Source organism: Meleagris gallopavo, chromosome 16, assembly GCF_000146605.3.
Source record: "Meleagris gallopavo isolate NT-WF06-2002-E0010 breed Aviagen turkey brand Nicholas breeding stock chromosome 16, Turkey_5.1, whole genome shotgun sequence".
NCBI classification, from domain to species: Eukaryota; Metazoa; Chordata; class Aves; order Galliformes; family Phasianidae; genus Meleagris; species Meleagris gallopavo.
This window is the reverse complement of record NC_015026.2, coordinates 14054449-14082442: the sequence shown is the minus strand read 5'-3', so window position 1 is coordinate 14082442 and position 27994 is coordinate 14054449. Positions and strand designations below refer to the sequence as shown.

Here is a 27994-nt window from a genome sequence, read left to right as displayed (position 1 = left end):
GCGTTATCACCAGAGGAGAGTGAACATTCATAATTTTATTTATACATCTAAAATAATCACAGTCATACCAAGTATTACAAATTTACTGACCACATAGCTGATTTTTAAATTTAAATGTACATTATTATAATACGGATATTGCAATATTAGAAGAAATAATATAATGTCTTTTAAATATTCAAATAGTTTAATTTTTAAAAATCCCTGCAATTAATCATAGCATGTTGCTTCTAGGAAAGGTAGAGCTTTTCCAGGAAGTAATGCAGGCGAGTGAATACAAATTTTAGTTGGTTTTTACAAACCTACTGTTAGAAGAAACTCTTTGTCAGCATTAGGTGTTCTATCCTGATAGTCTAGAACAATACAATTGTTCTGGAGCATCAGTCTCTGCGGGGGGTTGCTGACTACAAACATGATGCAGAGTTGCAGTTGGGGTTGAGTTTCTTATTGCATCAGAACTGAGTTTGAGAACAGAATTCAAGAGCCAGCTTGATGATCACGTTCTAAGTGTGGCAAAGATGGTGAAAATAATGGTGAAGAGGAGCAGTGTATCGGCTGGGAGCAACACAACAGTGCTATGCAGACTGTGACGTTCACAGCTCATATTCACAGCTCAGTCCTTCAGATCTGTCAGTTAGTGCTCAGAGTAGCCTCTGTTGACAACTCCTAAACATCTGTCGCTGCGGCTATCCCTGTGTCTGAATATTTTGGCAGGACAGTTTTTGACCTGTTGTTTTTTCTTCCTGAAGGCTGCATGCACATGCCTTGTGAGTCCTCGTGATGCTGACAGGCATCGTGCCTAGTTCTGAAGGTGCTGATTTTCCTTTCATTACCACATGAAGTTAACGGACAGATGCTTTATCTCATGGCAAAGTCTGTTTGTCCTATTCTCCAGCTTATGTGCTGGAGTAGCAGGTACTGTCTCCAGTATTCTATTGGGTGCATCTGAGCACTGCTGGGCAGAGCTGTATGTCCTAACATAGCACTCTAATCTGGAAGTTGCCTGGCAAATGTTAAAGCAAGCCAGAAAGAAACTTATGTGGGCTGAAATATCGATTATTACTAATAATTTCCTGTGAAGCAAATCAGTAGTATCTATGATTATGAGAGAATCCAGGTAATCACCTTCTGTAGATCTGCCCACAGTGTAACACTGAAGGAGATTTTCAGCACCATGTAAGGCCTGTTCTAGTGGCATGCCCTTCTCATTTTTAATGGCATCTATTTACATATAGGATAAACCTGAAGCTCTCTCTTAGGGTGAAAAAAGTAGTATCTGGAGAAAATGCAGCTGAATTCTTCTGCATTCCCTTACCAGTTAGAACTATTAGAGTTGTAGCTCTTGCTTTATGATGTGGCTTGAAAAGAGTAGGTGTTGCAGTTAATGAGAAGTTCCTTGAAATGGATGAATGGATGGGGATGGAAGACTAAAAAGCCATGAAATCTTAACAGCTGTTAAAAATCATCACTTACTCTACAGTGAGTTTTCTGCTTTCTCAGACTGCCTGTTAACTACAAAGGGCAGCTGGTCATCACTGGTCTCCCAAAGCTTTCGATGTTAGTAAGGGAGCAAGACAACTTTATCCAGGCAGTAAATGTTAGGTTGTCTCTCTTCTGTAGTCTCATCGGATCTATCTGCTCCAGCTGCACCTGCTGACACGCAGCTGTGATGCTGTCAGGATTCTGACAGCCCAATATTCTGCGCTGTACAGTAGAGGAAAGGGCAATATAATATATATAAAATTATATGTTTTATACATATGTATATAGATGGAGCCCATCCAAATAATAATTGAGGGCCTCTGCCCACAAGAGTGAGCTTTGTGATGTCCTTCAACCCTTAGTTTTAAATTATAGCATATATTTATATAAAACACCAACGCAGATCTCCTTGGAGATCTTTCCCCTTTCAAGTCCATGCTTTCAGCACGGTGACTCCACGTAGTCATTTTCCAGGCCCCGGCGAAACCGAGCGGTCAGGGTACGGCTGATGACAATGACCCGCGGCGCCATGCAGTCCTCACGCCTATGGAGGATGTTCCATATGAGGATGGCAGCTGCCAGTGTGGCCAAAAGACAGGCTCCAATGTTCAGGTAACAGGACCATGAGAGGTTGGTGTATGGTCCGATGCGGTAGAAAGTCACCAATCCAATGACCAGAACAAAACCTGCAAAGAGTGTGAGAATTGTTCTGTTACTCATGAATTTCTTTAGTGGCCAGATGCTGCAAGCCTGATATTCCTCAATCTGTAAAGCCTTTCCCTTGCTGTTACACTGTGCTGAATGTTCCTTTAACTCGCACTTAAACATGATGGAATATGCAAAACGAGGTGCCTGCAAAGCAGTCTTAACATTCAGCCTAAATCTGTTGACTCCGGTCTAAATTTCTTACTCCTACTTTGTTGTATTTCATGTTTTATCCTTCCGTGTTGGAGAAATGGTAAAATATGTATTCTGTGTGTGTATGCATGAAAGCAAACAAAAGAAAAAGAAAGAGGTTGAAATCACTGGGTACAGTCCTACTTTTTTAATGTGCCTGCAAAAGCTGCCAGAAGCTTCTGTTCCTTTTCCAACAGTAAGCACAGTATTAAATTCCTTAAAAGGCAGTTAATGCAGGAATAACAACAGTGCACTTATCTAGTATTTCCATCCACAGATGTCACAACGTCACTTGCAAAAACATGGGAGAAAGAAAAAGATTTTCCTCTTTTTTTTTTTTTTGTGAGCACCACTGATAAATAGTTGTCATTTTGCAGATAAGGTGAGGTGACTTTTCTAGTCGTGCAGGATATGCATGTTAGAACAGGTTGAATCCACGTTCCTCGACTCCCACTTTTTAGTGTTAATAAGAATGCCCTTTCCTTGGAGAATGCAGCAGTAAGCACAGTTAGTTTTCTGCTCCCTGTTCATTGTATTTGTTTTTCTATCCCTACTCCCAAATAAAACTGCTTTTCAGCTTTCTGAGACAACTTAGATTGAAACAGAGGCAAAAATGTTTCTAACACAAAAAGAGGCTTTCTCTTAGATCTCTTAGATACCTTAACCACCACCGTGCCACAAGAAACTGCATTGACAGAGGGAGCCCTTCACAAAGGAAGATGAGAATAAACAAAGGCCCATAAACAGCCAGAAGGGTTTGTAGACACCGTCTCCTGAAGTGCATGGGCAAGGGCAAGTGAAGAGGAAGCCTTTCTTTAGGAAGCACCAGAGTCTGCGTGCTCTGTTTTCTCAATCAGCTGCACTTGGAAGCTGTTCCCACAGATACACCACAGTGCTCTGAAATGGTCCGAGGCATCTGGCTCTGCACCTTGGTTTTTCTGTGGAAGAGCACAGCCTGAGTGTGCATTCTATCAGGTGTTTCTTCTTTTAGAAAAATGCTAGCAATGAGTGAAGAGGAAAGATGCAAATTGTACACGAGAAAGAAGAAAAAATAGGGACATTAAATACAAATAGGAGGGGAAGAAAGCCACTCAAGTAAGGATGGCATTTATTATCCTGAGAATCAATGCAAAGACTTAGTCCTCCTTACAAATGCGTATGGAATGAGTAAGAACTCAGGAAATATCTGACTGCTTTGGTGTTCTCATGCCTGCCTAGAAGCTGGTTTCTAACTCAATTGCATGCTGCACCTTCTCCTAAAGTAGCTTCGTCCCACAGATGGCACGTACCAGAGGTGGCTGGCAGAGAGGCATTTCTCCCTAAGGATATACAAGGAAGAAGTAGGTTCCTACAGTAGGAATTGGTCTTTGCTGCCATTTTTCCAATTTGCAGAAGCATTTGCTGCAGAGGAAGTCTTACATACTCTGGATGAGTTCTAAAATGTCGAGTCAGTGTAAGGACAATGATGAAACTCCTCCTTGATTTTGTCAGTGAGGCTCTCTGGGGCATCGTGAAGTCTAGTAGCTATGTGATTGTTCAGTCTAATTAGAAATGAACAAATTTCATCTGGGAAATGTGGCCACGTGGAACACAGTTACAGAAATCAGTGAGGTGTGCAGTGACTGCTCATCAGCACTCCAACGTGAGTCTGCAGGCTTTTGGATTCCTTGTTAAAATATGCATCAATTGGAAAAGAGGGCAATTTTAACCATAGCTGAGTTGGAGAGGGGATATTAACACACAGCTCATCCAGCATGATTTGCTATGTGTGCCAGTTTGAAAGTTGCTTCTTGATTCCAGTTTGATGAAATACTGAGTGATGGCTGAGGTAGAAAACTTGTGAAACTCAACTGTCAAGCATAAATTGACAAGCTTAAATCTTTTTTTGATCATAAGTGTTGGAGGACATACTGTATAGCAGATTATGCATTCTTTTTAAAAATCCTGGTTGTTTTGAAGCCAGACTTGTCATCTACAGCCTTGAATATGGGGCAGAATGTTGAAGGTGCGTCGTTTGTCTTTGAAGGAGTTCACTTTGCTTTATATTCATGTGCTTTGCTCATCTGAAAGGGGAAAGGTTCTTTCCTTGGGCAGTCAAAACCCACTCTGAATTTTATGTTGTTTGGGCCTTCCAGAATGCCACTTTTGTCCCCAGAACTCCAGTTAATTGTGCTCTTCCTTTGCTGTGAAGTTTCCTTGATTGCTTTTGGATTCTAATTATGCTGTTTTCTGGGTCCTGCATGATTTTTGCCTTTATGGTTAGCAGTAATAGCACATAAGATTCTGGTGTAGCTGGGAAATAAAACAGTTTTGTCTCATTTCCAGAGCAACACATTTACTGCACTCTTCTTCTTGAGTTCAGTGTCTTGGTTCTGTAATGCCATGGTTTTGAGAGCAGAGTGCACCAGCTGTAATGTGCTTATAGAGAATTTGTCTCTTCTCTATTTGAGGTCTTTAGGTATTTATACAACTGTTTTGCTCTTTACAGGTTGCCATCCACTCTTCAATGGCTGATAGATACCACTTTTCTGATATAAAGACAGGAAGCTGAGTTGTAATTCCTATCCTGTTTCTTTTCCTTCTGGTTTAAAATTCTCAGAGGAAGGAGGGCCCTGAGGTGCAAAGCAAGGGACCCATCTTACTGATGAGTCTGCCTGGAGCATCACAAAATTTTGTTACCACTTTTCTTTTTCTTTTTTCTGAGGGTCAGTTTTTATTGCTAATAGTCCACTTCACACTGCCTTGCAGTATGCTCTCTCGGAAGAGGAAGCTAGGTGAGGATCACCAGCTGCACAGAGTAACCCTGGTGGCAGGCAGTGCCTTGCAGCATAGTGCTCAGCTGCTGAATTGTGACTTGATGCCTTCCTGACAGCAGGTCTATGAGTTTTTACTGTTATCTCTAACATGCAGAAGTAATGGATCACTTGTGCTTCCCATTTCCTTACTGAAAGTCAGATCTGCTTGTGCTGGGAAAAGTCCTTAGGATTGTGTATGAGCTGTATCCCCTGGGCACAGCTTTGCCCCATCGTTTGCCTTGTTTAGCTGAGGCAGCAGTAGTCAGTTCCTTTATGGCACTATACAATAAATACTGTAGGAATACTTTCAAGATTTAATTTTTTTCCCAAACAAACAGCTTTTAATTATATTGGTTATCTTTTTATTTCCTGCTTATTTATCACTTATGGCCAATTGCTGTCCTGAGTGGCTGCACATCAGTGTGCTAGATGGGCTGACTTCATGAGCATCCTTCTATCTGATGGAGAAATTATCTGCCAGGAAAAAGAACTAAGGCTTCCTCACAGGACCCAAAATAAAACTATTTATGTTAGCAAGACTGTTTCCCTTCACAGGCCCTTTGCCTGAACCCTAGATCAGATGAGCAGCCAATCATGCAACAGGCTTTCTCTTCTTTTGCAGTTCTGTGCCAGTGTCTGAATGGGAGGGAACTGGGAGATGATCAGTTTCAGAGCTCCCTGACTTGGCAGATAGCAGGAGTGAGTCACTGGAGCTCTTCAGTGAAAAACATAGCATCTGTTTAGAATTCTTTGCAATGGGCTAGACAGGAACTGACATTTAAGAGAGAAAAAAGCATGACAGAAGTGGGAGAGTTGACAGCACATTACTCTACAGTTTCCACAATTAATCAGGGAAAGCAGATACATATGTGTGTGTATATAATTTTGGTAAGTCTCTTTTACATGGCTATATCCAAGTTGTCTGTTCTGTCAGGCTAACGGGTAAAACCTTGAAAGTTATCTCATGTACCACGTCGTTGCAAATCCTAGAGTGCTGATGCAGTAGTAACTAATTTCTGTAATGAAAGAGAGTGAAACTGGAATTTGACTAATATTTTACTAACATAGCTAAAGCAGAGTATTTTCATGGAGTTATCATCTCCTGCTTTTTTACAGCCTTCACTGTGGTCGTTACTAGCAGTAGGAATTTAAATCAATATTTTAATATGGTGTCTTGAATATTCCTGAAAATTCATGCAGTGTACTGGAACAGGCTGCCCAGGGGGGTTGTGGAGTCTCCTTCTCTGGAGATGTTCAAGACTCACCTGGACACCTACTTGTGTGACCTGGTGTAGGGAACCTGCTTTGGCAGGGGGTTGGACTCGATGAGCTCTGGAGGTCCCTTCCAACCCCTACAATTCTGTGATTCTGTATCACTTGTGAAAATCTGCTGTAGGAAAAATGGTGCTGGAATTCAACTCCTGCTGGTAGTTATATAAAATGGGTTTAAATCAGTTGTTAATGTAAATATAGCAATATCTGGTTGAACTTCATCCCATTGTCCTCAGCCTGTCCAGGTTGTTCTCTAGAGCCTTCCTGCCCAGGCAGATCAACACTTCCCCCAGCTTGGTGTCATCTTACTTACTTACTGAGGATGCACTCAGTGCTCTCAATGCCCTCATCAATAAAGATATCAAACAGGACAGGCCCCAGTACTGACTCCATGACAGATGGATGTAACTCCATTCACCACCACTCTCTGGACCTGGCCTTCCTGCCAGTTCTTTACCCAGCACAGTGTACTTGTCCAGGCCACAGACAGGTACAGCTTCTGCACGGAATATTGTGCAAGACCGTGTCAAAGGCCTTGCTGAAGTCTAGGCAGATTACATCAGCAGCCTTCCCTTCATCTGCCAGGCGGGTCACTAGATCATAGGAGATCATGTTGGTCAAGCAGGACCCACCTTTCATGAACCCATGCTGCCTGGGCCTGACCCCAGTTGTCCCACATACACTGCATGGTCTCACTCAAGATGATTTCTTTGATAAGCTTCCCTGGCACTGAGGGCAGGCTGACAGACCTGCAGTAGCCTGGGTCCTTCTTGTAGATGGGAGTCACTTGGCAGGTCTCCAGTCCTCTGGGACCTCTTTGGTTGACGAGGAATGCTGACAGGTGATGGAAAGTGGCTTGGCTATCACCTCTGCCAGCACCCTCAGCACACTTGAGTGGATCCCATCCAGCCCCGTGGACTTGTGACAGTCCAGGTGGAGTAGTAGGTCTCTAACTGTTTCCATCTGAATCGTGGGGGGGTTTCTTCTCTCCATCCAAGACTTCCAGGTCAGGAGGTAGAGTACCCTAAGGATAATTGATCTGATTTTTAAAGACAGATGTAAAGAAGGCATTGAGAACTTCAGCCTTTTCCTTATCTTCAGTGCTCACGCTCCCTGCTGCATCCAGTAAAGGATCAAGATTCTCCTTAGCCCTCCTCTTACTGTTAATATATTTGTAAAAATGTTTTTTCTTCTCTTTTACTACAGTAGCAAGGTTGAGTTCAAGCTCAGTTTGTGCCTTTCTAATTTTCTCCCTGCATATCCTAACAAGTTTTCTGTACTCTCCCGGAGTTGCCCATCCCTTCTTCCAGAGGAGATAAACTCTTTTTCTCCTGGAGTCTCTAAGTTCCCTGTTCATCCACACTGGTCTTCTTCCCCAGCCTGCTCTTGCACCTCCAAGAGTTCCTTCTTGAGGAGCAACCAGCCTTCTCAGACCCCTTTACCCTTCAGGACTGACTCCCAAGGGATCCTCCCTACCGATGTCCCAACCAGTTCAAAGTCTACCCTCCAAGGAGGCAGTTTTGCTGAGCCCCCTCCTGACTTCACCAGGTGTGGAGAACTGTACCATTTTGTGGTCACTGCCCACAGTGCCCACAGTGCCCACAAGACAGCTCCTGACCTCCACGTCTCCCATCTGTCCTTCTCTGTTTGTGAGTACTAAGCCTAGTGGTAGGCACTCTTACCAGCTGCATCAGGAAGTTATTTCCATACATTTCCATACTCTGAGTTTAGTTATGAAAATACTAAATATTTCGGACTAGATTAATTTCATTTCTGTTGGATAGCCATGACAGGGCTTTTAGATGCATAGCTGAATTTCTCTGGAATAATTTTACTGGGAAGAAATGTATTTCAATCAATTTCAGGTCACTTATTGTGTATTGTCTGAAAGTCTGCACAGAGGCCAGATCTTTACTAAAAATCCTGATGAGATTACTTAAAGTACTTTATTTTCCCATAGAGCTGCTGTTTATCTCTAGTTGTTTCCCATCTGTAGCAAAACAAGCCTGAATGGGGGGGGGCTTTTCCGCTAGGGAAGGAAACAGATAACAAATTCACTAGGAAGACTTTTGGTTGGGACAGTATTTGACTGTTGGTGGGGGTGGTTTGGGAGAATGCTACTTTTTGAACTTGTATTTTAGATCTGTGTGCTGAACTTCCTGTTTGACCGTGGCTGGCCATAAGCCAGCTGCAGACTTCTAGCATTTTAAAAGAACTTTCATAGTCACTTTGTACTTATGTGATTATTTTTTTTTCCCCAGACACATGCTGAATTGTAGAAACCTCAGTACACTGATGCTGCCTTCTTAGGTTCACAGAATCATCGAGGTTGGAAAAGACCTCTGAGACCATCCAGTCCACCTGCCTGCCTACCACCAGCACTCCCCACTAAACCACGTCCCCGAGTGCCACGACTCTGTGGTCCTTGAGCACCTCCTGGGATGGTGACTCCACCATCTTGCTGGGCAGCCTGTGCAACTGCTTAGAAATCCTAAAAACTTAGAATCTTAGAAATCTTTTTTTATTATTATTTTTTAATTTTTTATTTTTTCTTGGTCTCTCAGGAACAGGGTTCATGTGCTTCAGGAAGCAGTCTTATCCCCTAGCTCCCTGCTATCTAGAGAGCACACAGCAGGCTAATTTCTCTAGACAAAGAAACCAGCTTAGTAGGTCACTGCTGCAAGAGTTTCTAATCCTCTTCTTTAAAGCTTGTCCTGCAGGGTGACTTTTGCTGCCAGAAAGAGGAAGACAAAGGAAAATAGAGCAGCCAGCCTGTTCAGAATTCACAAACCACCCTTATGCTGTATAATAGCAAATGGATGTGAGGAGAATGCTTCACTCCCTTCTCTACGTACTCAGTAAACATTATAAGGAATGATTTTACTGCTCTGAGTTGCAAGCTTAGATCATCTACTTGTAGAAGTGCGTTTTTATCAAAATGATGTAGATTCCCAGAGTGTGAATGATGTAGGAATTAATGTAAATGATTAATCAATTAACATATTTTCCTGTAATAATATCCTGTTATAGCAGAGCAAGATTTGTGCAGAGCTTCTGTAATAGCTCTGTGCTCTTTGTAGTATGAGAGCTGTAGGAGTATGATTGTTGTGGCTGATGATGCCCCAAAGACTTGAGCTGCCTTTGAGTTTTCAGCTGGATATTATGAGTACTATAAAAACTCCCAAGCATTTGGGTTAAAACATAACATCTCTAAGAATTAAACAAGATGTGAGAAGCAAAGCTTCTCAGGGACAACTGTGGTGTTCTTTGGATGTGCCAATCCATCTCTGTAACCTCGTAAGATTGGGAGACTTGGTGTAAGGCACTGATTTCTACTATGCTGGTGGAAATCTTTTAAGGGAGGTGCTGAGCACTGTTTAACAAGTGTAGGTCTTCTGGCAATAAACTTTCTTTTCTTAGTTACCTTTTGGAATTTTCCATAGAAATAATGCAAGTTCTTGAATGACAGTTAAAAATAATTCCCTATGAATTAGACACAATTTCTGTTGGCTATTTGCTTAAATAAAAATAAACGTGCAGGCTTGAAGACTGAACTTCAGCTGCAAATATTGCTTGGCACCTCTGAATCACAGGCAGCCAGAGCTGATGAAAGCTCTGCCTTTGACCAAAGCAGATCATGAGTCAGACAGGTAAGAGCTCTTGTCAGCCTGAGCAAAAAGCTGCAGAGAAGAATACTGCAGAGAAAAGCAGTCATTGACAGATGATACTTGTAGAAATGTTAGTGGTGGTCATTTGTCTTTAAGGGTTTTCAAGAACTGTCCTCCATCCTCTGATGCATCAAAGGACAAACAGCAGCTTAACGCTGGATTTAGCTAAATGGCTCAGGCTGAAACTTCAGAAGGCATCTCCAGCTCAAATATTTTTTGCTTATAAACTGATCTTTAAATGTTGGTGTTTTTTTTTCTTTTCTCCTGCATTACTGTATTATTTCTAGTGCAGTCATAAAACCTGTTCCTTACACTTGTATATTTATCTGGTAATAATACCATCTTTATAATCAGAATGTGCCATTGATGTTGAGATGTTTTAACTAATTGCCTGCTACTCAAATCTGTATTTAGACATGAAAAATAGAGGCAGACTGTCTTCTGTCCGCAGTTTTACCAGCTGAAGAGTTCAGCACCCTTCTGAGCTTCTGCCCTTCCCATTTGCTGGTTCAAGTGAAGCACGTCAGTCAAAATAAGCAGGATAGCCTTCCATATTTTAAGATCTTTCTGGTTAATTTTGCCGAGATTGAAAGCCAGATCACTGAGGTTTGCAGTCCACATAAAGAACGTGCAAGTTTCGGTGCTGCAGTAAAATAAGTGAGAAATAATAAAAACATTTAGCTCCAGTCAAACAGCCGAGTTCTTCCTTTTTCTTACAATTTTTAGACTTAGAGTCATTAATTTGTTTTTTTTTTCTTTTTTTTTCAGGAAGTATTAGGCTAGAGCTCCATAGAATCTCCTTTTAAAGCAGACCTTGCTTGTGGGTGCTGTGAAGGCAAAAGGTGGAAGGAAGTTATACAGAAATCAGGATCATGTTGCTATCATTATTATAGTCAGCTATATTCTCCAGTGGCTGCTTTGCTGTTCTGTTCTGCATTAAGATTTTTCTGGATATCTGCAGATCTAAAGTTATAATACTGAGAAGGAAGAGAGGGTAAATGGTTCAATGCTCTTTTGTTTTGTTTTTTAAGGCTTAATAGCACAGACATGAATATGTATGAACTCAGATTTCCTCAGCTGTGTTGGCATCTGGAATGAAATATGCTGAAAAACGTTGGAAAAGTTGGTATGCAAGGCTTGAAATTCAGAAGAGGTAAAATTGTAATGATTTGGCTGTAAGTGACAAGCTCAGTGGGGGCACAAAATGTTTTAATCTTCAGGATGGTCAGTATTAAAGTAATTTAATTCTGATAAGTAATTTGAGTGAATATTAATCATTATTATTCAAGTTTATTCCAGTGTTGGACTTTCAGAAACCAGGATGAGATCTAAAGTAAAAGATATTTTATTCTAGCTTTCCTCCACTGTTTCTAACATTTCACTCTACTGCCTAATATTCATCATTGTACAAAATAGGAATCTTGGCTGGAATACATTAGTTGGGATCTAGTCTGGCAGGTTCCTGCTTGCAGTAGATTAATATTTTCTGAAGTGCTCTTTATTTCCTATCCTTTAGTATGGATTTTCCTTTACAACTGCTTGGGTGACTCTGTTACCCATCTTATGCTCAGCACGTTGAGTTTCTAACAGTTCCTTGGGAAAAAAACAGCAAAGAAAAGCCCTCTGGAGAAAAATTTCTGAGCAGTGACACAAAATTCCACATACAACACTGGTTCCATTTTCACCACATTCCTTTTCCAAAGCAAACAGTTTGCTTTCCTGTTCACTGGGAGGTGTGAGGTTGCAGGGCTCTGGAGCTGTGTGAATCCCATTGCTGGCCCAGGAGCAACACTGTTTGCTCTCTTCTTTCCTTCCTCGTTGCTTCCTGGGGCTTTATTTTCTGTCAGAGGTCCATCCTTTCTGAATGGCAGTCAAACACTTGTGCAGGTGGCAGAATGAAGCCTGGAGTCTCTCATGGGACCAGAGATGGTTGGTTTGAACTTGCGATAGGGTTTGGAAGATGATATTTAGTATGCTTAATTTTTTAAAGCAAAAGTGACTTCTTTCAGAGTTCAGGAGACTGTACACACAGTGCTTTAGCAATGTGCTGTGACTGAAAATAAGTAAATGGCAGGTTCACGTTGATTCTGAGCTGCATACTTAAATCTTCTTCCATAATGTTGGATTTCGGCTACTAGTTTTGTTTTTATCTGCTATTGACACAGAAGTTAGAGATTGGACATACACTGGAGTTAGAGGGAACATGATCCAAGATATGTTTTCTCTGAGAAACAAGTCTGAAAACAAGTCTCCCCTGAGCATTTGGTTTTTGGAAAAGAAAACATGAGCTGGGTGCTTACATTTTCAGTATGTAGCAGTTGACATTTGAAAGTGTAATAAATTGCCCAGACAATACTCAGGAAATCTTTAATAAGATCCAAGTATGTACATTCTAGAATGTTTGTTCTTCTCACACGGATGATCTGTCTGGACTAAAATATATCGGTTTAACCATCAAAATACCCTCTCTTATCCCCATTACTCAATGTGTATGGAAAACAGACTTTGTAACAGGACCGGAATTCAGTGACTTGACCTTGGGTGAAAGCAGAGGGTCTTTCACAACTTAATCTGTAGCTGCTTTACTGTTAAAAGAGAGGTGGCTTATTTGAGAAGCCTTTGTCATCTTTTGACCTTGAACCGACCAGCCTGAGTACTGGATGTGATTACCTAGGATGTGTGTTCCTGGGAAGTGGTGACAAAAGACTGTACTGTAATACAAATGGAGTAGAGTAGGTCCTCGTAGCGATTCAGCTTGGGCAGCTGCATGGACAAAGTACTTTTGGATAATCCACTGCTCTTTTCTGATGCTTTACTGCACTTGAAAACAGGTGAAATGTTGTTCCTGCTTGGGGTGGAGGCTCAAAGGCAAAGCGTTGCCTGTGGTTTGCAGGGCAAGAGGCAGCCCCTGTCCTCCTCTTTATTAAAGAAATTGTGGTGTCCTAAGATGTAGCAGCAATCGTACACCAGAACAACAGAAATGGTGGGCACGCTCACGATTTGCACGTGTGTTTTGTCTGATATCCATCAGAAATAACATTAGCCATTATGCATAAAATGCTGTCATCTGGGCTCGGTCCAGGGCATTTGGTTGGTGTGGCTGATTTCTGTGGCCTGTCTGGGTGGCCCAACATTGCAAAGCATTTCTTTCTAAAAGAGGAAACAGGCTCTTCTGTCAGTGCAGGCTGTTACTTTGAACTGCCTGTCCTGAGAGGACAGACCACTGCTTTACCGAGGCAATCAGCACTCACATACCACCGTTCTGGCAGACTAGGGAGGTTTCCAAGAAGGCAGTTCTATATTGAGATCGTGGCAGATTTTAGGATTTTTTCTTTTAAATACACATTCCCAAAGCTGGTGGTTTTGGATATCTGAAAGGAGTTCCTTTAATGTAAAATTTGCATTATGCAAATGAGGTGTAAAGTGGTACTGACTGCAAGACAGACAACCATCTGACAGCAAAGGGGAGCACGGTGTAATTGTAAAGGAGGATGACTTGGGGGGGAATAGCCACCAAAGTCACTGCATCATTTGTGCAGATGGGAGAGCTTGGATTCATGTAGCATGACGTCTTTCTTTGTAGCTGTCATGAGCTGCCAGATCCATCTCCTCACACCTTTTGAACACAGACAAGCAGATGAACTCCTTGATTCAGCAGCTTCTTCAGCCATTCTCATTAGTGTTTTGTTAATCACTCTGACTCTGGCTTTCTTCCCTTCTCCCCTCCCAGCACTGGGGATTTCAAGGTTCAGCTTGCATAACAGGTAATAGCAGGCATTTCCTCCTCCTGTGTCGGGATATCCTGGCGCCCTTCAGTCTCTCTCTGACTGTGTTTAAAACGGACTCCAGCACAGGAAAAAAAAAGTCTAAAATTAGCAGCCTTGATAGAATAAAGGCACAGGGCTGTCCACTGCGCTGTTTGTCAATGAAACAACAAATCTAAACAGGGCCAGAATGCATTTCCTCTGTGAAAAACAGACATGAGAGTTTTGGGGAGGAGGAGGAGGAGTGAGAGTAAAGCCAGCATTGCACCTGAAGGTCGGGGAGAGTTATGCAGAAGGTATCCAGGGTTGCAAAAGACCATGGTGTGCATAAGACTGGAGGGAGGCTGCTCTGCAGAGAGGCTGTGTGTCTGGCTTTTCATTGCATTGAGCCAATGCACCTGGAAACTGGAGGGGATGCTTTGAGAGATAAAGGAGCTGTTACTGCAGTCTCCTCTTGTTTGAAGTTCAGGTTCATCCTTAGTGTGGGTGGTTATTGCTGTGGGAACCATGTTTAAATAACCTGGGCTAGATGCTGTTCCTGTGGCAGTGTGGGCTGGAGATCTCACACTTACAGCATTCTAGCTATTCAGTGTTGTAAGAATCAGAATTGAATTTTAAAAAAAAACCAAACAACAGTGATTATAACCTATTGGGTACATTAATAATAATGATATGTTTCTAACATGGACTTGTAGGCAATCTGAATGTAATACTCCATTAACGATGTTTCATACATGGATTTTTATGGGATTAGTATAATAAATACCAAGTGACTTTATGTAAAGAAGAAAGGTAGTACTGCAAAACTCTCAATATGATCCTGTGATTTCCTCCTTCCCTCACTCATTTCTGTATACAATTTTCGTCTCTGAGAATTGCTGTGGGAATTTTAGTTACAACTGTCCCTGTTAAAATTTGCAAGATCAAAAAACAAGTTTGTCTACCAAAGTCCAGCTGATCTTCACAGTGCAAAATTCAGTTAGCTGAAAGCAAAACAATCATGTTTCAGCAAGACTTCAGAAATTCACCCTGTCACTCTGCATTCAAACAGCTGCTGAGGTATATTCTGTCCTGCTAAACGGTGGAAATACATTGCACTGATTTTATTTCTTTCAGGTTTCATAGGAAATAGGAATGGCTTAGTCTTCTGCCAACTTAGAAAAAGCATTCTGATATTTTCAGCATGAAAGCTTCTAGTCATATACTGCAGAATCTTGAGGAGAGAGCTTTTGAGAGACAGTGTGTGTTTATATTGAGATTTGGGCCTTTTCGCTGTGCTTTGTCACTTGAAAGTCGCTCCAAGTAACCATCTTTTCCACCTGGATTTAGTAGGGATGGACAAATTTTTCCTTAAAAAAAGAAGTGTACTTACTGGCAAGCTGGAACACAGCAGCAATGGCCTCCTCCCACCACTGGGTATCCTGAGAAATGATGGGTATCTCCACCAGGCCCAGGACGAAGATGAGCTGGCCAGCAGTCAGAGCAACAGTAGCGATGAGGTTACAGGCACGCATCATGTCAAACTGCACTAGGGAAACATGAGAAGGAAGCCTACAGTTAAAATGAGATTAAAAAAGAGGGTGTTGAGGGTGAAAAGAAAAGAAAAAATCCTGGCTAAGCAGGTGTGTAAAATTCTCAGTCCATAGAAAATGATTCTTACATATCTTTCTGACTCCTGACAAGCCCTTAGTCTTAACCCTCTTAACTGCATTTTCTGTGGTCTGATTAGGAACAGATTTTCTTTAGGAAATCTTTCCTTTAGTTACTGAAAATCCTGTCACTTCTGCTTCAGTGCCAAACAATCTGGGCTGAAGCAAGTAACCCATTTTCAAGGACAGCCCACCAACAGCTCTTGGCTTCTGCCCTGCAAAGATTCTGTGTGTAATTAGCAGTCAGAGTTGTGTGTTGCAGGAACTGTCCTTTTGTTCTGCTTTTGTATGGCACTGATTGAAATGGAACCTTGGTTCATGGCTTGGGTTTTCAAGGCCCCAAAACAATCATCTCACGGCAAAAGAAATCTGTAGCTCTCTTGTCCTTAAGCATTCTGTGGGCAAATGCTAATATATTATTGGTTTAAGAGATGTTGATAACAGAAAATTAAATAGAGAATTCTTAAATCTTCCTTCTTTTAACATTTATTAATCTTTTGGACCCTCTGAGAAGACCCTTGTATTTCTTGCTGTGTAATGAAGTCAGTGTTTGACAGTTCTGAATTAGGTGCTCTGCCATCATTTGCATGAAAAGATGATGCATGACCTTATGTATTTGTACACATTAAAGATAAAGAACAAATGCAGAAATAATTACAGATATAAATATCTCGAGTCTTGGATTGGACCCCGATTCAGCTGGCTGCTGGATAGAATATATTCACTGCATAGTTCAGTCCTTTCAGTCAGGCTTCTTTCCTACTTTTCCTGTTAACCTGGTGGATGTCCTGTTTTCATCCTTTTCCTTCCTCTCGAGCAAAAAGGTGGGTTTTGTAAATATCATTGTGCCAGTCCGACATCTCTTGCCAATATGTCACTGCTATTCTGAAATAAAAGCAGCTCAGTGTGCAGAGCATTAGAAACAGAAAGACTCCAGACATTAATTTTCATCAGACTTTCAGAAGTGACTTAGCTGTTATGACTGAATTTGGATGCACTGATTTTATTTTCCGGGAAACTGTTAACAAAGGATTAGTTGTCAGCTGGAATGCTGTGCCTAAGGCTTGTTCCTATTTGGCAGCAGGTTTCTGGATTTCAGTGTCTCCAGACCTCACAATGCATTTTTCCTTTCTGTAGAATATTTTGGAAAGGTCACTGTTCCCATTGCACGTTACTGGGCAGTAAGGCTTTGTGTGATTTGTTGTACTAACTTCTTGTTAGAAAGATAGGCTTTTTCCACCTTCGTTTCCATGACAGTCCATGAATGACTGAAGAGCTGATACCTAAGAAAGCAGACAGCACAGAGAACAGAGAGAGTTTGGAGTGTAAGCTGAAATTCTGATCTCTTCTGTTGTTCAAGTAGTACCTGAGTCATGCTTGCCAAGTGCTTGGATCTTGCCATTCTTTGCCACCTTAACCCTTTAGCTGAGCCTGAAATTCCTGATCCTCTCAGAGGACTGCCAGGAGTGCAAAAAACCCCACAACTCCTTGACAGAAACAAACAAGAGTGAACTTCACAGTAGTAACCATCTGGTCCAGTCTATTGGTGTGAGCCATCAAAACGAGTTTACTTTTATGTTCTTCACAGCTCATCTTTAGCTTCCAGTGTTGTGAGAAACAGCTCATGATTTAATTAAACTTCATTAAAATATGTTATTTCGTTTTAAGGATCTGAGGCCACTCAACTTTTTCACATTAAGTAAAATGTTAAGCAGGAGGCAGTTGGTGTGATCTTGTGAAACATGAAAGCAGTTACTTTTGTGGATAAGGCAGGACAATAACTGAGGGCCCTTCCACACCTCCTACTGGGATATAGCAGCTCTTTCATTCTATAACTTCTAACGTATCGTCTGTCATCTCTTCATTTTGTTCCAGAGTTGTAACAACTGCTCTTTGAGAGGGAAGGGGATCAAAATTAACAGTGTTTTAACTCCATTCTTTTCTCAGTGGAACTTACTAATTTTACTCAGTTTGGAAATGCCACTCTGCCGCTTATTCTGGTTTCTTCTTGAGCCACTGTAACTTTACACGTTGTCAGCTCAGCACCACTTCTGTTTTGTACGTGTGCAACCCCAAGCTGAGCTTCTTCAACCTGAAACACCCCCACACCACCCCCTTCCAAAAGGTGGGAGATGTGGAAAGCACCGGTGGCCCCAGGGAAGTGGTGCTGTTTCCATCCCTGGAGGAAAAGAGACGTGGATGTGGCACTAAAGGACGTGGTGTAGTGACAGGTCTTGGTAATTCAGGTTGATGGTTGGACTTGATGATCTTGAAGGTCTTTGCCAACCCGGGTGAATCTGTGATTCTATTGTACAAGTATCTGTGGTTGAGGATAACCCAAAAAATGTGCAGTTGAGAAGCATTTTTTCAGAGCCTGCACCCAAAGTCTTCAAAGCTGTAAATTATGATGAGGAAGGGCTCAAGGCTGTTCTCATGTTTGTGTCAGTGGTCAATCCAGGCACAAGCAATCTTTCATGAAATAATAATATAAATAATAGCATTTTTGTATGAGCCCTGAAATTTGACGTTTACCTTTGCTCTTTCAGTCTGCCTGTTCATATTTAAATTTTATATATGCAGAAACTGTTAGCAAGCTGCAGTCCATTCCAGTGGGCTTTCCATATTTGTTAAAATTGGTATGAATGTAGAGCTGTTCAACCGTATTGATTTCACTACAGCCTTTGTGTCTTTTAAAAGCTTCATTTTTGCAAAATGATTTATATAAGTCACAGAATGTGAAAGTAAGAGGTTCATAACAGTTGTGTACACAATTATAGGCATTTCAATTAACCATTAGCTTCTAGAATCTCTTGTGTAAGGCTGTCCTGACTACACAGGTATTTTGGACATCCCACTTTTTTGTTTTGAATTCACTGTTAATGGCACGTATCTCCTGAAGCTTCACCATCAAAGGCATTTCCTATAGCTAGAACGGGTTGCTTCTAGCAGAACAGAACTGGACACAACAGAAGGTGTTCATAATTACTTTGTGTCTCACTTACGTGAAGAGTCGAGGTCAATCCAGTACTCCCCTGCTTTTGTCACACTTTTCCTTCACCTCTCTTAATGCAATTTAGCTGTTGAGAACAGGGATAGGGATAAGTACTGAACGACTTCAGTACTCTGCTCTAGGTGGCTGTTGTTAAATACTACAAAGTACTAAGCTCTGGCTCTTTCTTTTTGGAAGCTCATCTGGATCCCAGTATACTCTGAGAAGTACTTAATTCACAGGCAGGGAACCTAGCTGGGTTTACTGTACAGCTGGGCAGTTTGGGGGCTGGCCATTGAGTTCTTCTTTGACAGTGACCAGTCAAGGGTCAAGACCCAAACCCCAGGGATGAGACCAGTTCAAATTCCCCATTGCATTGCTCATTTCCTGGACCAGAAGTATCCATCTGGATTAGCAATGTTGATTTGATTTGCTTATTTGCAAGCAGCAATTTATGTTACATGATAGCCCAGGGTTATTTGTGCTTTGCAAAAGCAGATTAGTCATGCTAGAGGGTAATTCACAGTGTTTCAGAATTATTGGGAAGGATGATCTCATTGAAAAATCAGATGGTGCTGATCGCTGAAAGTCTCAGGTTTTCTTTCCCTATTTTGTTTGCATTTAGGGAAAAAACAGTGATAGGTGGGAATTCAAGCTGCTGACAGATTACATCACGGTGTATGTATTCATACTAAGCAGCCCAAGATGCCCTAATACTTATCCACAACTTCCCCTGAGGAACAGCACTTCCAAAATTGTTAGTATAAACTTCGGGCCAGCTTCTGTACTTCAGTTACCAGGCATGGGAAAAGGTGAGTGAGCACAGCTTCCCTCACTATGTAGGAGCAGTACAGAACCTGCACATCTCACCATGGTTTCACAGCTTACTGCTTGTCATCTAAACTGGAGAAACGTCTGTGAGCACACTGCTAACCTCTGTCTGCTCTGGGACAGTGTGTTTAAATCTGAAAAATCAACTTAAATTTCAGTCAGCTCTTAGGAATTCATTGCACGGAAGGATAGTACCACCTTAAGCTGCTGCTCATTGAATTCCATCTGTGAGTGTGTCCGTACTTCAGGATATTCTTCTCTTAAGGAAACTTGCTTGTTCCTACTGATTGTGTTAGTGTTAAAATGGTTAGGTTACGTTTAATTTCAGTTCTCTTAATCTCCAAAGTTACACTCTTTAGTATCTATTTGCAACCTGTGTCTGCAGGCTGAGATCATCTGCTGCTTCTGATACAATTTAGTCTGAATTGGTGAAGTAATTAGATTTTCTCTGACGTGATGAAGACATTCTGAGTACATGGTTTTCATCTGGAACTTGACACTTTGCTAAGGCCTTAGCCCAGGAAGGATGCATCTCTTGTTGCTCCTAACAAATCTACTTCAGTAAATAGTCTGAGAAGTCTTTGTACGCATTTCCTTAACAGAACCACAGCTGATAAGTCTTCTGAAAGCCTCGAATGAGAGCCATATTCCTCACAGCATCTCTCTGAGCCCGCAGCTGTGTTACAGAGCAGTGGTTGTGTCCCCAAACTGACCGCAGCCTTCATGTGTTCACCCCTGGCTTCTGGGAAGGCACTGCATTACCTGTCTACCTCAGAGAGCAGAGAGCCAGCAGCTTGGTTTTGTTTTGTGCTTCCAAGCTCTGAGCCCTTCCTCCGGGAGTCTGACGAATACAATTTCTTACTCCTGCCACAGTTAAGGCAGTCAGAAAGGAACAGTTGGTTATGCCCAGGCTTTTTGAAGCCTGCCCATGGTTCAGGTTGGGGGTAGCGTGTGGTCCTTTGTAGTGGAGTTGTACTTTTTCAACCTTTCCAAATCGCTTTTACAATCCACATCATATTTCAGGAATGCAAAACCAAGCATCCAAATGTCAGGAAAAGCCAGAACAGCACGTTTTTGTGTAAGTGTGCTTATACTGGTTTTTCATGGGAGCGCTGATTGGATCAGTGCATAAGGCACACTGGAAAGGAAAAATGTTGAAGGGATGCTTGCAGACTTAGATAGCTGTGTGCTCCCAGAGCCCACACAGCCCCATAGGCCCTACAGCCACACCATAGGGGCTCTCTCTGTCCCCACAGAGCTGGTGCAGGCGCTGAGCAATGCCATCGAGTGGGGCTGGTGCTGTATTGGGGCACCACAGCGTGGGGACCTGGGCCATATGGGGGCATGGGGATGGGACAGGTGGGGATGTGGGATGCCTTGGGGTGCACATAGCTGTGTGCTGTGTAAGTCTCTCTACTTGATTTATCTTGCTGTTACTTGTGGTCTTGTTCCTAAAGAACTTCAATTCCATCCCAGAGAAGTGAATTATGTATTTTTTGGAAGAAACCCTTATTTATCATTCGAAAAAAATCCACATTAGCCAAACTTCTGACAATTAATTGTGTGTTACTCTGATTTGGATGTCAGCATTGTCACCACAGGTCAGATGTGCAGAAAGTCCCCTCTGCTGACATGGAGAACAGCTGCAGCTGGGCCTTGAGTGTCAAGAGAAAATACAAAGTGCTGAGAAGTTTTTCTTGGTGTGATTATGAATTCACAATACAAAATTAATAAGCAGTTCTGTCGTTTTTACCCTCCTAGTTATCACAGTTTGAATGTCCACTAATCTCTCCGTTCTTAGGTCATTGAGGAAATGAGACAGGTTTTGTGGGAAGATAATATGTGATCAAGGAGTTATTCTTCATTTTACAACAGAAGCACAAGAGTAAGGATTTCATTTTAAAACAGTGAAGATGAAGGTAATAAACAGAATCACTGTCCCTGGTTATCGACAATCAGCATCATTTTATGCCTTTGTGCTATCAAGTCTTTGGACTTTTCATTTCTCATGTTGAGTTAGGTTTTGTGTTATTTATGTTAGTCTTTGGGATTTTGAGGGAGGGGAAGAATGAATTAGGAAGTACTGAAGCTCTTTAAAGGTATTTGTTAAGCAAACAAGAGTGCTGGGAATATCCAAGTGCACCTTTTATCGTGTAACTCAGATCATGGGAAGATTGAATTAAAACACTGCCTCTTCAGTAGTTCTATTTCAAGGGTCTGAATTTAATTGACAGCAAAAAAGATCAGAGTGGAATTTCTCTTCAACAAATGTCCCATAGTATATGGAACTATGGAACCCTTTCTACACAAATATTTTTTTGCCTGTCTTATTGTAAGAGCAGGGCTTTCCTTAAAAGTAATGTCTTCCTTAGGGAATCCCCATCAGCAGCTATATGGCTTTCAGACTTTCAGATCTTGGGAGTCCTCAATGCACTCTGATGCTGGATGGATACATTACAGATTAGAGAAATAAAAGGGGAAAGGAATCAAACAGTTCTGGCCCAATGAAATGATTCTGGCTATTGCAGCCAGACATGATGATCCTTGTAGGTCTCTTCCAACTGAACAACGACAGCTCGGTAAACTCTTAAGTGGTTTGGAACTTCAGGACTGAGTCCATAGCAAAGTAAAATCTATGTTAAAATGAGCACTGACTCCAATTTGAACAGCGGATCTCTTAAATTTTACCTCCAGAAAGACTGCATATTCACCTCTGCTCCTGCAATTAGTCATTTCACTAACTGAGATGCTGATCACATTGCAGGTGCTAGGAAGGAAAATCAGAAGCTCAGAGCTGCCAGCAGGGCAAACTGACTGTGTCTGTGCAACAGCCTCAGCAGGTTCTATCTTGGGCAGGCACCCATGGACACAGTAAGTGTCTGGCTGTATTTAATCTCTTGATAGCTGTCTTTTCCAAGTGCAGTGACCCTCCGTTCTTGATCTGTCTATGTAGAAAAACTAATACGATGCTCACTGCTTGACATGGCATGGCTTCAGTCCAGCCAAACATCAGCAGCCAGTGTCACTCTGAATTGTTACCTCTGCAAACAAAAGCCAGCACTGTTCCCACGCAGAGCAGCAGCCTGGCTTAGCACTGCTCTTCATAGTGCAAGTGTCTGCATAAATCATGCTCTGAGGCTGGCAGGTGTTTATATTTAGTCCTTCTGGAGTCACGTAGTCACTCGTGATGCCGTGCCTCTCCCTGTCACTGGTAAGAACTACGGATATCTTGCTCTCGGCATCTGTAGTAGAAACAAGCATCCCACTGCTGGGATTTGCATTCAGTCCTTCTGGCACCCTGAAGAACCAGGTGAATTTTTAAAAAAACATCTATTCCTGCAGTTCCAAATTGTTCGTAGAGTTCTTTAGACAAAAAGGAACAGAGTGTGACCTTTGCTAACAAATAAATGAGCTCCATCTGTCTACAGAGCCGGTAGTGCTGTGGGGCTTAGGGGCACAGCTCACTGCACAGCGTGGTCAGAAATACCAGTGCTGATTCCAGGTACCCCAGTGTGCTCATATGGTGCAGGGCTGGGAGAAGGGAGAGATGACCGAGCTGAACTCCTTGCCCTCGCTCGTGTACAGGAGTGGCAGGCTGCCTGAGCAGGCAGGATTCCCTGAAGTGCTTGGAAGAGAGAACATGCCGTGTGAGTGCTCAGTGGCTTTCAGTATCATCTATTGGCTTGCCCTCGTTGGAAAAACTTTGCCTATATCCTCCTAACTAGGCTGGGATTCTCAGCATAAGGAAAGATTTCTGCCTCCGAAAGGGAGCCCTTTGCCACCATCACACCTCCATCACTCAGCTTGTGCTTCAACAAGTTTCACATCACGTTTCAACAAGGAGTGACTCCTGATACCACTGCTTAATCCATCAGAACATAACCAAGCAAAAGGAAAAAAAAACAAACAAACCTGAAGGATTCCACTTGAAACCTGGGTATTTCCTTGTTCTTAGTCATTTCAGCTGGCTCACAGAAGCTTTTTAGTATCACAGGTGGCTGAAGGAAGGGTGCAGGAATGTGTGGCCAAAAGGGAGGGAAGGGAAGATGTGGTTAAAGCCAGAAGGGACTGATCCCCCCCTTCCAGGGGCACTGAGGTGTTGGTTAGAACAGAGTTGAGGTTTTCCCCTCAGAGCCCAAGTCACCTGCATTTCTTTCATGTTGTACCTTGCAGCAATGGTTCACATTGAGATATTTAATTACTATCTAGTTTTCCTTCAGCATCACTGACTCCTCTTGCTGGACTTTTTCCCCCTATTTCTAAACTCGGTTTCTTCATGGTGACTCTCTGCAGCATCTATAATGTTGCATATATGTATATCTTGGTATTTATTCTATCTATTCTTTATTGACTTTAATACCCTTGATGCAGTCTTCATATCATATGGATTACATGCAAAGCACCTTAATTTTCCTCTTGCTTCAGTGATTTGTTTGTTACAATGCAATGATTTACGCAGATGTCCCATGAGTGGGGAACTGGATCAGAAAGGTTTTGGTTTGGAATTTGACTTTCCATCTCCAGAGGGGGTTTTGGCAGAAGTGCTGTATCACACTGACTATTTCTGTCCACTTCCTGTGTGATATCTTGACGGAGCAATTTTGTCATTTTTACCAAACGTGCAAGACTTAATTTGTTATTTCTTTCAATGTGTTGTAGTGTATTTTCAGTTGAAGCACGTGCAGATTCTGACATAGTGAGCTACCTCCCTCGTTCTTATGGAAATCATTTTGTTTGGGCTTTTTTTTGTATCCAAGGGTGGAAAGAACCTGGCTTTGTGTCCTGTGAAAGGAGGTTTGCCAATGATTTAAATGGAAGAAAGAACAGGCCCTTAAATTATATTCAGTGAAAAACAGTTTTTAAGAATATCCATTTCTGCCAGTGAGTGAGCCTACTTACAGCACTGCGTTTAGTTGGCTGTTACTTACATGCTACCTGAAATTCCCACAGGTTTAAGTTTTTCCTGATGAACTGAGATAAACTTGCCTCACAAACACGTCCATGTGAATGTGTAAAGAAATGCTATGGCCAACACTGCATCTTTTCTTGCATTCTATTGGAAGAACCTGCTTTTCCACTCATTGCTCTAAGTGGCATCCAGAATACTGCTACACTTTAACTCTGAGGAAGGAATTTTTCATTCAAAAAGTTGTGTATATATATATATATACATAGAGAGAGAGTAGAATCATAGAATGGTTTGGGTTGGAAGGGACCCTTAAGACCCTTTCCTATAGGCAGGGACACCTCCCTTTAGACCAGGATGCTCAAGGCTCCATCCAGCCTGGCCTTGAGTGCTTCCAGGGAGGGGGCACCCATCCGTATATATGTATGTACACAGACACAGGTGTCATTATAACTGACAGATGAGGATTGCCTTTTATACATCATTAATGTGATTCATCGTTAGAGAACATCTTTAAAGTTATGAAATTATGAATGCAGGATCAGGCCCATATTGACAAGGTGTACAACCCATGGAAACACATCTTAATGTGCAACAGATGAGTTTCTTCATTAGTTTGTCATGGTAGAGCTGCAGAAGTGAGATTTTCTTTTCTCCAGAGACTGAAAATTTGACTTCTGCTTACTGCTGGCTCCCACATTAGTGCATGGATGCTGGACAAAATGAGTCACTGGGTCTCAAAATCCTTCTTTAAACCAGCATTTTAAGAGCTTTTAAGTGTTAGAGAACTATGGGGAAGGGAGAAAGGGGTATGACTATGCTATAGTTATAATGTTTCTAAAAGTTCTATCATGTTTTGCTTCTGTTTCATGTAAGAAATTGTTGCCACACTGTTTTGCTATGAAACTAGTTCTTCTATGCCTATCTTTAGAGCACCACCCATCTTCCGAACTGTGCACAGCAGGAACTACAAGTCGGTGGGCTTAAAAAGCTGCAGAAGCCCAATTCAGTACACAGGAACTTATTCTATCTGTTCCATAGAGACCAGGTACTTTTAAAGTTCGTGAATGGTAAGCAAGCTTTTTAAGTCAGAACCTGACCAATAACAATCAGGGCAGTCATTCGAATGACGAAGTTACAGGTTGGCATCAAAGAAGTTTTTCAACAGTCTAATTCTGTTATTATTTGTCATAACAAAAATTCTGGTGGGTAAAACCAAAAATCATATTCAGGGATTCATAGTGGTTGACAAATTCTCTACAGGTGACTTTTGGGGATTTAATGTTAGCACGTGCACAAAAGGCAACCGCTGCTTTCTGGAAAACATGATGTTGTGTGGGCCCACACTAAAACATATTTTGAAAAGAAATTCCTATTTTCACTTGGTCTCAAGAGGGGTATAAGAGATTTTAGGACAGAACAGCATTTTTCCTTTTCTCCATATTTCAAACCATGAAAAAAAAACATGGAACCTTTTTTCTTACCAATGTTACTGTTATGAGTCTTCAGAGGTACCAGCACAGTTTAAAAGCAGTATTAAAATCTCTAAAAAAAATCCTAACGTCTGCCAAGGCATGAACTTTATAGACATTTAATCCTTTAAATTCATTTCCTTGAAGGATCCACTCAGTGTTGGTTGAGTTTGCCTGATGGAACAAACCCTGAGGCAGTGCTGCTCAGAGCCCTCATCTGCTGTCTGCTTGCTGGGAGGCCCCTGAGAGCTGCTGGAAGCAGAGGCTCTCAATGAGTGCCTTTGGACCCATCAGCTGTGATTTAGCAAAGGTGTCTGAATTTGCATGTGAGAACTATGCCATGCTTAATGTTTTTCTTATTCCACAAGTAGAATACTTAGCTTTTTTCACCAAAAGTGTATTTCTATATGTTAATACCTAGCTCAGCTTAATAATTTTTGCCAAAGACATAGCTGTCCTCCAGGTGAAAAAAAAAAAAGGAACTAACACAGAATCTAAAAAATTTGGTTCCTTTTGTACTTTTTCAGTATTCAGAGCAGCCATGATTATGATTTAATGTACTGAGAGGAGATACGCTCATAGCAGGAATCCAAGAAGAGGGAAAGGCAAGCAGGAGGCGTCTGAGAGCTTTAGATTTAAGTTTTCTGGACGGATTTTTTTCAAAGTGCATGCTTCCATATGCTATAAAACAGGACAGTGCAATGCAGATTACTTCTTTTGGGGAGGGAGGAAGAATCATAGTTCATAGCCAGGGGGTGGACATAATTATTCTCATTTTCGTGATTTTATTTTACTATTAACCTTGAGAAATTTTTAGAATCAAATGGTCAACACTGATGTCAGAGAGCTATGTGGACGTTCTGCCGGGCTATACATTCCTCAGGACCAGGCACACTGTATCTATGACAATCCAGCATAAGCAAAGAAGAGATGGAACTTACATTTGACAGTGCTGCGAGACTCCTGGAACCCGGCTGACTCCGAGCCCCAGCCCAGGGCTTCGCACTCGCGCTCCTCCCCTTGCCCGTGCCTGCTGCTCGTGCTCGCTCCTGCCTTGCTCCTCTCTGCCAGCCAGCACATCTTCCAGAGCCCCACGCTGCGCTTACGCCCATCTTCCAAGGTCTGGTACACCCAGTTAGGAGTAAAGGCAGCCGCGTTGTTAAGAATAAGTGAGACCAAGGCTACCAACACAGCTGTGGCTACCAGTTTCTGGACAGTCATATCTGACTGTCAGCTCGCTGCCAGTCTCTATTAGCAGAAGACGCAAGGTCTCAGTCAGCTGCAGCACATTGAAATGGGGCTTGAAATGGAGGCAGCTTGGATAGGATGTTATGAGTGGCTAGAGGACATCACCGTTCATTCTCAAAGTCAACTCCAGAGGTGTTTCTGATGAAGCAAATGAGAATTCTGTGAGGTAGGTAGGATAATTCCATAAAATAAGAACACCAAGAAGCTTACTTAAGTTTCTGTCCTTCCCAGCTTTGGCTTATCCACCTTCTTGCACCTTGATGAGCAGTGCCAGGCCGGTGATGAACTGGAAGACGGGGAGGTCCATTCCCTGTGAGCCGAGGCAGGCGCTGTGGGGATCCAGGCTGCGGGCAGAGCGCGGGCGCCGGGTGCCGGCCAGCAGCGTGCCCAGCGCACCCAGGGGCGCGGGATCCTCGCGGTCTCTTTCAGATGAGCGCTTCAGAATATCCCGCGGATGCTGACAAATGGCATTCTTAAAGCCCAGCTGAACTCCAGACGAATGTTTTCATCCCCAAAGAGCTAGGAAAGCTTGGAGTATCCCGAGGAATTTGCTCCGCTGCGTCTCTCCGAGCACCAGAGCTGCGAGTGGTGGGGGCTGGAGCGCTGACTGCCGTGAGGAAAAGGTCTGCCCCCCACCCCCCCACCTCTCCACTCAGAGGAAATGGCTGTTTTTGTGGCTGTTTTTGGTGAGCCTCAGGGCGTAGTCGACTGCAACAAACAGAGCCGCTGCCACGGCAGTCAAACATGAACAGGATGTGTTTCCTGAAAGGAAAAGACATATGGAGACTTCTAAAGTTGTCCCTCCTCCCCTTGGAGCGTCCCCTTCCCGCCTCACTCCTCCCCTCAGTGCGAGCCGGGGGGGCTGCGGGACATCGGGGTCCCCTGTGCTCCCACACAGACCCCTGGGTATCGGGCTGCAGTGTTTGGAGCAGGCTGCCATCCCTCCTTGCAACCCTAGGTTGGAACCTGGCAGCCAAACAGAAAATGTAAAGCTGGGAGAAGATAGTGGGTGCCTGAACGA

The 27994-nt window shown here is 42.5% G+C and overlaps 2 protein-coding genes across 3 annotated transcripts in view; one reads left to right on the top strand and one right to left on the bottom strand.

The window, feature by feature from the left end:
• IFT140 (intraflagellar transport 140) overlaps positions 1 to 27994 on the top strand; it is a 74783-nt gene that overhangs the window by 30061 nt on the left and 16728 nt on the right. The window lies entirely within an intron of this gene.
• Positions 16 to 27742, bottom strand: TMEM204 (transmembrane protein 204). The gene is made up of 3 exons (XM_003210818.4): positions 26667 to 27742; positions 15251 to 15406; positions 16 to 2168 (listed from the first exon to the last, which is right to left on the bottom strand). Exons 1-3 carry the CDS (start codon positions 26944 to 26946, stop codon positions 1924 to 1926), a joined length of 681 nt encoding a protein of 226 aa, XP_003210866.2. The 5' UTR covers positions 26947 to 27742; the 3' UTR covers positions 16 to 1923.